The sequence below is a fragment of the Lactuca serriola genome, chromosome 8, assembly GCF_051521515.1.
Source record: "Lactuca serriola cultivar US96UC23 chromosome 8, Lser_US96UC23_V15, whole genome shotgun sequence".
Taxonomy (NCBI): Eukaryota; Viridiplantae; Streptophyta; class Magnoliopsida; order Asterales; family Asteraceae; genus Lactuca; species Lactuca serriola.
Window position 1 is genome coordinate 71,385,646 of NC_136415.1, and position 11,068 is coordinate 71,396,713.

Below are 11,068 nucleotides of genomic sequence, written 5' to 3' on the forward strand. Positions count from 1 at the left end.
AAAATGCGAATAACTCACTCATATGAAGTCGGAATTACTTGATTTTTTTCCAACATGTAATTTGGAGTTTGTAATTCATTTTTGACTGAACATATGTTTTGGTTAGATATTGAATCAGACACATGCTCCGAAAGAAAAAAAAATATCAATGCTGCGTTTTTTTATTTCAACTTTTTTTTAATCTGTCCCCTTTTCTTAAATATGCATAACTCATTCATATGACGTCAGAATTATTTAATTTTTTTCCAGCATGTAATTTGATGTTTGTACTTCATTGTAGACTATAAAAAACGAATATTTTGGTTAGTTATTGAATCAGTTATAGACCGTGGAAGACAACATATCAATGTTGCGTATTTTCTGTTTCAACGTTTTTTTTTTTTTTTTTGGAATCTATCCCGCTTTTAAAATGGGCATAACTTACTCATATGAAATCGGAATTACTTTGTCATTATGTAATTTAGTCAAGGTTTTAAAAAGCTCGTCATGCGCGCCACGACTCCAAGGCTTCCACCTGCCGCCAAACTTTGCCAAAACGCCGCCTTAACTCATATATGTGTATAAAAATGAATAATAGTTGAAAATAGATATAAAATATTAATTATATAAAAAATTGTCGCCTTAAGTCACGCCTTACAAACGCCATAACTCGCCAATGCTCGGAAAAGCTTGAGACTTGACATTGCCGCCAAGTCACGTCTTACATTATTTAGAACCTTGAATTTAGTGTTTGTACTTCAATTTAGAATGTAAAAAATCATAACTTGGTTAAATATTAGTACCTCCGTCCCAAAATTATAGTACATCTTTCTTTTTTGATTTGTCCCAAAATAATAGTCTATTTCTAAAAATAAATAATATTTTTACCAAAATACTCCATCATTATTATTTAACCAGCTAAACATTTACCAAAATATTTCATCATTATTACTTAACCAACTAAACATTTAATGGAACATTAAATGCAAATTAAAGACAAAACTATCATTTTATTCTATAAAATTAATGATAATTAATATTTCCTTAATCTGTGTGTTTTTTGTTTATGAACAATAATTTTGGGACAGAAAAAGTAAATCATTTAAGCCTTTGAAAGATAACATATCATCTATAATATTTCAATCGGTTGTAGTTTGAAAAATAACCGAAAATCCAGAACCGGAACCACGGTCCGATTCCTGGTTCTTATAATATAGGAAAACCTGTTCCTGTTCTATAGCTCGTCCCTAAATTAGACAAAAAGACATGTTTTGACACTAAAATATTTCCTTAAAGCGCAAACTATTCACCAATTAATCAAAACATCATTTTGTGTCAAGTATCTCATTTCTTAACAATTTAATTAGAAACGTTGGCATTTGAGCAAACATATTCACAAACATGGCTAATGACTTCACAAATAGCCAGCAATCTCGTTTACATGAACAAATCTTTCCTCAGTTGAGTCATCTCCCCCTTCCATCCACCTTCTTAGAACCCCCACAAACTGTTACCTTTCAATATACCCGAGTCAATAATCCAACTTTCCCCACACCCCCGGGCTAATAAATGAAAAAATTGCAAAAATAGTCTCCACCCATTTTCAAGAATCAAAATCTTGAATCTTTGATTACATGATTACATCTTCCTTTCATTTGCATAAGCCGATGATGTTGAAGAAGATGGCATCTTGAATCTTGCAATCCGTTCATCTTCTTCACCACCAAAAAACCGTGCACCCCAATTTCCGGATCTTTGAACCAACCGAGAGGATACACGATCACTATCTTCACCACCTGATGCATCATAACCATCACTAGTCGATCTCGACAGCGGCATCACCCCCACATGGGCGGCAGAGGGCGGCAGCCCGATGGACTTCCGCCCCTCCTCAGCCCCCGATGAGATCCTAACCGGTTGAATATCCGGCGAGTCCAAACTACTATCCGGAGAAGACCCGATGATTCCATTCGAACCCGACATTGGCCGGAAAACACTCCGGGCTTCAAGCTGCAAAGGCACCAAACCTGCCAAACTGCCGCCAGTAACTGGCGGCTGTTCCACGGGTTGTAAATGTTCCGGGAGACGGACCCGCTTGCTTCCCCGCCTTCGGTTGTTATCGATGCGTGAGAACAAGCGGCGTTCACTGCTTCCAAGGCTGCTATCCCTTTCGAGACCATATGGGCCTGGGCCCGGGCCCATACCCAGGCCCATTTGTTGTGATTCTTTTCTTGAAACGGGTTGCAAGATTTTGGACTTCTTTCGGGCTTCTGCTGCTGCTTTTGACACTTCTTCTGCATTCAAACGGGCCAAGGTCCACGGGCTGATTTTCACGGGTGCCGGGTTCTTTTTCTTCATGGGCTCTTCTATTGTTTTCTTCCCCAATGAGCTCACTGAACCAGAGTCTTGTGGAACTACATCATACTGCAAAAAGAAGTTAATCCATATTAATATTTTCCTTTCGATTCAAATACTTTTTAAACATGATTTATCCAAATAACTAAAAAAAATACCTGATCTTCAACAAACAAACGTGGAGGTGTACACCAAGCTCCTTGACGAAAATTATTAAAGGAACTTGCACTGCTTAAACCAGTTATAGAACTTGCAGGTGACATTTGAGGACTTTGTTGTCCACCCATTCCTTGTTGTTCTTGCTCCCTTAATGCTATGATGTAATCATAAGTACTTATACCCTGTCACACAAGAGTTTTTTTTTACTAATTAATAATCTTGATTATGATTTTCACAAAGATTTGGAGAAACTGAGATTACAAAGCTCACCTTCTTTATGAGAAGAATGTGGAAGAAGAAAAGCTGAACAAGTGGCAATGTTGCAATCATAGCCAAAATAGTGCACACTGCCTGTAACATTTAGAGTTTGATTTTTGTTATATGATTTTAAAAGTAATATGGTTGACTTTAAAGTTATAAGATGGAAAAGGAAGATAAACACACCACAACTATAACATAAGGCACCAATGAGAAGCTGCTTCCAAGTTTGGAAGCTATATCTAAGTTGAATCTCTTGTGATCAAGGAAACAGCATATCAAGACAACGATACCAGTTGACCATTGAAGTATAAGCTGCAATTTTTAAGAGTAGAAGGAATAAGACATGTCAATGTTTGACTATGTGTGCTGAAAAGTCAACACTGAGAAAAAATGGAGAGAGTTGGTTTTACCAGGAGAAGAGCAGAGATCATTAGAGTAAAGAACTTTCTGTAGTTCTTCTTGCCTACACAGTTATTCAACCACTGGAAAAAGAAAAAGAATAAATGAATATGCATTAAATGTGTTCTCCAAGAAGTAAAAGGAATTATTTCATGAAATGATGAGAGTATAATTGTTGTATTACCCTGCAATGATGATCAAATCGATCCACACATTTGTCACAAACTCTACAATGCTTGCTATACTTGAAAACCTGCAAAAAAAACAATCATGGAGTTGTTTTTAGATGCTAAATTCTCACAAGTTGTTGATTCTTTCTTGTGTAGAACTAGAAATAGCACTACATACATAGTCAAGAAACTTGACTTTTCTTGGTAAAGTTTATTGCTTTTTCAATGTATTATGCACTTGACATCATTCTTTTTGTGTATTTATTTATTATAAAATCAAAGAATTTATGTTAATGTGTATCTTTTTTCTTTAGTTTATGGCAAGAAATGCACCTCAACTTCACACAAACTACAGTAGAACATGCCATCTTCACTCGTATGGAGTTCAGAAGATTCATCACTTGGATTCGAGCAATGACACATCAAAGCACAAGGAATAAAAGCCAAGATAGCCATTAATGGTTTTGATGTTGATGTCTCATTGTTGGTTTCAGACACGTTGTCTTCTGTTCTTGAATCTTGATTCTTGCTGTTCTTGATTGAAGGTTTGTCTCCAACACTTGCAGTGTTTGGATCTTGTATTGATGATGCTGATTCACCACCATGTTTTGATTCTTTTACTCTATGACCTGTTTTGTTGTTTGGGGCTTTAAGATACTTTTTTGACTTGAAAACTCCTGGATCTGCTGGATCTGCTCCAGCACACCATATGTACAAACCGAATGCAGATATAATCTGTGAAGACAAAAGTGTTGAGATTAAGTTTGACTCATTAAGTTTAGTCAATGATTTTATATAAATATATATCGAAGGAAAATCACATAAGGGAAAATTTGTAGAAAGATAGAACTTAATGGGGAAAGCCCCATTTCCTTGACTTTCAAAATATTAAGTCGTTTTTTCTGTATCAGTCGAAAAGAAACTCACATGTATAGTTTACTAGATTAAAAGAGCGAAAGGGTAAAATGGTCATTTTATTCATATTCAGACAGGTCATTAGTTCAATAAGGAAACACCCATGTATAGTTTTTTGCTTGATTAAATGACCATTTAATCAAAGGGTAAAATGGTTGCTTGCTTGTATTCATAGAGTTCATTCAGTCAAAAAAGAAAGACTTTATGCATAAAGCACTTTATCTTAAAGGAGAAAAAGAAACAGACCCTAAGATTTAACTTCAAGCCCTAAAAATGGTGAGAATTCTCAAGAAACTTGTAGCAATCTCAATTGAACATTGTTCTAAATGCTAAAACTGTAAAAATGTTGTGATGAATTTGTAGAATATTCGTGTTTGATTCTGAATATGGAAAAAGAATTGGTTGATTATAAAGTCAAAATCTTTAAGTTGACCACCTTTCAATTCAGATAATTCACTCTGAGGTCATGAATAGTGGCTGATAAGTGCCCTTCTGGAACAGCCTAACACAACCAAACAGATAGCTAGAAAACAAACAACAATTTGTTCACAAAGTTACTACTTCTTGATATAAAATGAAAAATATAACCGTTGAAATGATTATTCACGCAAAAAAAATCATCAACTAGAAAACCCCATTTTGAATAACATAAAATTAACTGAATTTAACAAGCAAAATCACATAAGAAACACAAAATAAGAGACAGATCTCTGGTTTTAGCACCCAAAGGAACTTCAAAAAGGTTGAAAACATAATCAAGATGCGTAATTGAGAGTAAAGATGAAAGTAAACTTACGAGAGGAGTGTAGATCCCCATTACAATATACTGATACATCTTTTTTCCAACAAAAGGAGCGAAGAATACATAGAAACCAAAACCCAATGCCAGAAATACAGAAACAGCTACCACCTGTGTATAGGTTAATACCGAATAAAGTTAAATTTCAAGAACTTAAAAGGACTCAAGGATGATAAGAACAAGTGATGAATTTATTACAGACCTGGAGAGGATGATATGGAAGTTGCCATCCATGTTTCCTCATCTTTGCAATGTTAATCAGCAAGAAAATTTATCTGGGTATGTGAGAAAATGACGAAAAAGACCTCAACTTTAGGGTTAATTCTGCTATCTTCTCACTTGGGTTAAAGTCGTTTCCTTTCACCTTCCTTCATCTCATCAATGGCTCATCAGAGAACCAGATATAGGGATCTTCAAGATCATCACCATATTCATGTAGTGAACAAAAACGAAGATGAAAAACCCATTTTCGCTTTTAACTTTTAAGATGTTGGTGTTCTTGAGAAGATGAAATTTTGCTACAAATCTGTCGGATTCAGTCAATATTAGTGAGAGAAATCTGGGTTTTTTCTTGAATGTTGGAGAGGAGAGAGAGAGGAGACAGGAGGGAAGGGGATGCAAAAGGACAGTAATAAGGGACTGTGTTTTTCCTTTCAAGATTGTGAAATTACATATTTGCCCCCATACCTTCTTTCTTTTTCAGTTTTGTTGGCATTGTGAGAAGTGATGATCCCCCTTTTTCATGGGTAAATCATGTGTCACAGGTCAGTGGCAAAGCCAGTTGTATATTTCTGCTTTTGGATTCACTCCAACAACATATATATTTAAAGCCTTCTTTATCACCTCTTTTACTCCTTTCATTTTCTTATCTCTCTCTTTCTCTCTTTTGTAGCTTTAACATTTCTTGATTATTTTCCCTCTTAAACTTTAAAAAGTAGATTACCAAAATATCCCTTGGGTAATATCCAGTTGTCACTTTCAGTCCTTTGGAGTTTTTGCTAGTATTAATGGTCCTTTAAGTAAAGTTTCTTTCATGTGAACTTAATTGGATTTCTCACAATTAAATTTCATTCCTTTTATTCTCAAACATTGAACTACTTCTCTTTCATATTGTATAAACGATATTTATTGGGACATCACTTAACAAGAAAAAAACAAAGTTTTCGTTGGATTAAAGAAAAAAAATTGACAATTGAGTAGGAAAGAGGTGTAGCAATATTCATTCGTGATTAATGAGAAACCGTTTTGTGAGAAACAGATAAGAAATACATATAGAATCCAAGTTAAATCAAAACTATGAACTACGTTTATATGAGTATATTTATCAATAATCACTCAAAATAATTTTCTTAAACCTTTTCTCGTTTACATTATGTCGTAAAAAGAACCCATTTCGAGTTAAATATCCTACCCTTGTTTTTTTTTAACTTAAATTTGATATAACTTTATGCTTTTTTCTAATTTTAGAAACAATTATATCTTAATAACATCAGGTTAGAATTTAACATACTTTTTCCATGGCTTTATAAAGAAAGAAAGTAAAGTTATATCATTATGAGTTTTCTTTTAAAAACATTGTAAGAAATTATAGTATTTTCGGATATTAAAAAACAAACTTTATTATTAATGAGTTGGGTGAGAATGTTTTGTAGTGTTTATTGGAGTTTTGTAAGACACTGTTATTTACATATAGGGAATCTATATATGCATGACATTTTTGCTTTTCTTCCCAGAAAGTCTGTGAAATACTGTCAGAATGTATTGGGCAAAGGCCAACCATCCCAAGGTCAAATGTAAAACTTACTAATTTAATATATTAAAATATTTTTTTTAACTGATTCATTTGGAATTTTGGTTTTTTTTCTTTGGTAATTATGTTAACAAGTTCTCCTATTCGGTCGTTGCTCCTTATTTTATTGAGAGTTTAAAATATTCGGTCGTTGCTCCTTTATATATATATATATATATATATATATATATATATATATATATATATATATATATATATATATATATATATATATATATATATATATCTCGCCAATAGACAAAAAATCGGGGGCAATTTCAAAATTTGATCATAAAAATTGACTTTTCCAGTTATAGACATAGATTCCGCGGAGAACCCTCTGCGGACCTTCGCGGAATGACGTCATGTCCGCGGAATCAGGAAAAGTTTCATTTTTTATTGTTTAAAAAATCCTTCCGTAGGGTCCTCTGCAGAGACATTAACCCCTCCGCGGAGTGAGTTGTTTGGCAGGTCATAAATCCCTCCACAGAGTAGCTAACGAGGAGCTCCGCGGAGAGATTAATGTCTCCGCGGAATGGTTAGTTGCGACGGTTTTCTTGAAATAAAGTCTTTTTTTTCATTTTTTTTATCTACACTTGCATATTTGATCGATCAGTTTTGAGTGTTACAATTTTTTTTTTTGAAAAGAATTATGAGTTTTGTTATTTTATGTATTGGGGTTTTTGGCATATAAGTAATGAGGCTAACACCTACGTTAGACCTAAGTTTAACAACTTAGGTATAATGCTTCCGCCAAATTTTGATCGTCGAATATTGTTTGATTTGGTCAAAAATAAGGCTAATGTGTTCAATACTAATATATCATTGTTATTTTAACACCCGGTTCATGGGTATGTTATGAATATTGTAGACGAAGCAGATGTTCATCAACTCAGAAATGTAATTTCTGAAACGAAGGAGATTGTTCATTTGTATTTGGAGGTGTTTGAGGGATGGGTCGAACAGAAAGAAGCGGTTGACGATATTGTACCATACAATGTTGAAAACATTGAAAACATTGTATGTGATAATGTGGAAGAGTGTCCAGAAGAAGAAACTGTGGCAGTGAATCCAGTGGAAGAAGAAAATTTATATGAGTTTGGAAGACTAACTGACAAAACTTTGTCAGACGTTGAAGAATCAAATGAAGGTTGGTCAGAAGATGAGCTCACACACGAGAAAAAAGGTTCAGACATATTTTACAGTATGCCTCCCATACCTGATTATCTTGATCCTATTGTTGAACCCGGACCATTGCACAGTTTAGGTCCAAATGATGATATGTTTGTTCGTCAAACGTATGATAACAAACAACAACTAATACTTTCTTTGAGTCTTAAAGCAACCAGAGAAAAGTTTCAATTTAAGACCAAACATTCTAACAAAAATCGTTATGAGGTATATTGTGAAATTGAGAACTGTATCTGGCGTTTATATGCAAAACGTATTCATCCACTGATGAATTTGAAATCAGGACTTTCAACAACGTGCACACATGTTCGTCATTACAAATACACCCTAATCATAAGCATGCTAATAAAAAAGTCATGGGTACTATATTACATGAGATTATGGGAAAAACTCGTTCCAAGGTTTGGAGGCCTAATGAAATATCAAGGGATTTGAATGCTTTGCTGGAAATCAATGTAAATTACAAACAAGCTTGGCGTGCAAAACAATATGCTATGGAATTGTTGTTGGGATCCTCTGAAGAATGTTTTTCAAACTTCCTATTTATTTTCACAATTCAAGATGCATAATCCCGGTACAGTGGCCTATATACAAACAGATTCTGAAGATTTTTTTGAGTCTTGTTTTTATGTCATTGGGAGCACGGTAAATACAAAAAATTTGTTGTTATTTAATATATAATTATTTGTAAAAAAAATGTAGAGTGTTTATTTGTTTCATTTTAATATATTGCAGATACGAGCGTTCAAACGTTTTTGTCGTAAAGTTATAATTATGGATGGTGCCCATTTGAAGGGTGATTTTAAGGGAACCATATTGCATGCAGTAGCTATGGATGGAAACAACCAGATAGTGCCCCTTGCACACGGAATATGGAAAAAGAGAGTGGTCTTACTTGGACATGGTTTCTTGAAAAGTTGTATGAATGTGTTGGTGATTGTCAAAAATTGATTTTTGTAACTGATAGGGCCGATGCAATTCGAGTTAGTATTGAAAATGTTTTCCCTCATGCTCATCATGGTGTGTGTGCTTTTCATCTACTTGGAAACATAATACACAGGTTTGGAAAAAATGATAAAACAAAAGTGTTGTTTTGGAGGCTTGTGAAAGCTTACAAAAGAAATGTTTTTGAAGAATTGTGGTCTAGATTTAGTTCTACTAGGCCGCAAGTAGCGGCGTATCTAAGTGAAATTCCACGTGCTAAATGGACTAGAGCATATTCCCCGTTGAAATGGTATGATTACATGACCTCGAACAGTGCAGAGTCCATGAACGCTTTATCTGTAGATGCAAGGAAGATGCCTATAATACCTCTTCTTGAGTTCTTCCGTCGTCTTTCATAGGGATGGTGTAACAAGCGTCGTATCGATGGAGGTATGAATTTAATTTGGACTTTAACTATCTCGAATAATATGTTAATTATATATATATATATATATATATATATATATATATATATATATATATATATATATATTCTTTACAAGGAAACGTTCAACAGTGCTAACCGAGTGAGCTAAAAAAGTAGTTAGTAAAAATGAATAGCGTACGACAAGATGGTTCGTTTCTAGTGTTTCAAATGCAATCTATGAAGTGCATGATTTCAAACATGGTGGCATAGTTGATCCAAGGCTAGAGACTTGTACATGCAAATATTGGGAAGGAACTGGGTTGCCTTGTTGTCATGTGATAATGGTCTTAAAGCACTTGAAAAAAAAACTAACTTCGGACATCTGACTATAGATGCTTACAAAATGGAAACTTACCGAAGTACGTATGAGGAGTCTGTTTATCCACTTCCAGAACTGTGTGATTGGGAGATTCTTGCTGAGATGATGGTTGTTAAACCCCCGATAATGGATACACGTCAAGCTGGTAGACCGAGAAACAGAAATCGTATCCCGTCACAAGGTGAGGAACCTATAGTAAGAAGGTGTAGTAGATGTGATAGTACAACACATAATGCAGCGACTTGTCCGACATTGGTCCCAATGAATCAAAAAAAGGCTAGAAAAAATATTGCGGCATCAGGTAGTAACACAAAAGGGAAAGGGAAAGGGACTCAAGGGACTCATGAGACACTAGAGACGCACGGGACACAAGAGGCGAGTTAGACGAGTGGGATGCAGAGAGAAGACTATTGTTCAACGTTTGATTTGAATGATTGATGTTGTATTTATAATTAATTATGTTTTGTTTTAGAGGACATTAATTTGTGTACTTTGAAATGGTGTGTTTATTTTAAACATGAATAATAACTAAAACTCGAAGATAATACATTCAACAAACTACAAAACATATAGTAAACGTACAACAACAGTAATTAACTTAAGGGAATTGCAAAGGATACTTTTCTTTCTCCATTGTTATGTAGTCATCCCTAATTCTTATTTTATCTTCCATATGGTCCTTTTGCCTCCCAAGTTCTATCATTTCTGCATCCTTGTCAGCAAGTAATTTTTCAGACAGTTCTTAGTTTTTTTATCCATTCCTCATGATCTCTGATTTTTTTAGTAATCGTCATCCTTTCCTCAACCTCTTTTCACTCCGCCGCAATGAGGTTACGACGTTCAGTGAGAGCTCGAGATGAGCCTTTATCTTTTTTGTTGTTCTTCTTCCCATTATAGTTGTTGCAAAGTATTCTCATACATATACGGCTCTCTCAAATTTGGTGATTAGGCAAGAAAAGGGTCGACCGGATCACAATAGAAACAATTAACTTCGTTGCACGAGCAAATATACAAACTTGAAGATGAACTCATTTTAAATTTAAAAATAATTTATAACTCTATACCAAAAAATCCAATGACCATCCATGACAATATATAGACCCTTAAACTCCGCAGAGAGTTGTTGTCAGTCCGCAGAGCTTTATGTCAGTCCGCAATAATGTTTGTCAGTCTGCAGAACTCTTAGTCAGTCCGCAGAGTTGTTTGTCTAGTCGTTGTCATTCATACATTACAATTATGGGAATACAATTATTTATTTAAAGCTAAACATTTTTTATTAAAAACTAAACAACGCCAACAGACCATTACAACTACGGTTAAC

The 11,068-nt window shown here is 34.5% G+C and overlaps 1 protein-coding gene across 1 annotated transcript; it reads right to left on the bottom strand.

Moving 5' to 3' along the window:
- Window positions 1-1,292: 1,292 nt before the first annotated feature.
- Window positions 1,293-5,768, bottom strand: LOC145065791 (putative protein S-acyltransferase 22). Its single transcript, XM_079012871.1, has 9 exons — window positions 5,240-5,768; window positions 5,035-5,148; window positions 3,657-4,058; window positions 3,338-3,406; window positions 3,165-3,236; window positions 2,938-3,066; window positions 2,764-2,844; window positions 2,493-2,675; window positions 1,293-2,403 (listed from the first exon to the last, which is right to left on the bottom strand). The coding sequence occupies exons 1-9, from the start codon at window positions 5,279-5,281 to the stop codon at window positions 1,618-1,620; spliced, it is 1,878 nt and encodes a 625-aa protein (XP_078868997.1). The 5' UTR covers window positions 5,282-5,768; the 3' UTR covers window positions 1,293-1,617.
- Window positions 5,769-11,068: the final 5,300 nt, after the last annotated feature.

Bases quoted from the DNA above. Each gene is read 5' to 3' on its own strand.
- LOC145065791 (XM_079012871.1), bottom strand. From the start codon at position 5,281: ATGAGGAAACATGGATGGCAACTTCCATATCATCCTCTCCAG. The intron at 3,407-3,656 runs GTGCATTTCTTG...TTTTTTTTGCAG, and splicing joins GTAGTTTGTGTGAAGTTGAG to GTTTTCAAGTATAGCAAGCA. The intron at 3,067-3,164 runs GTAAAACCAACT...TAAAAATTGCAG, and splicing joins TGATCTCTGCTCTTCTCCTG to CTTATACTTCAATGGTCAAC.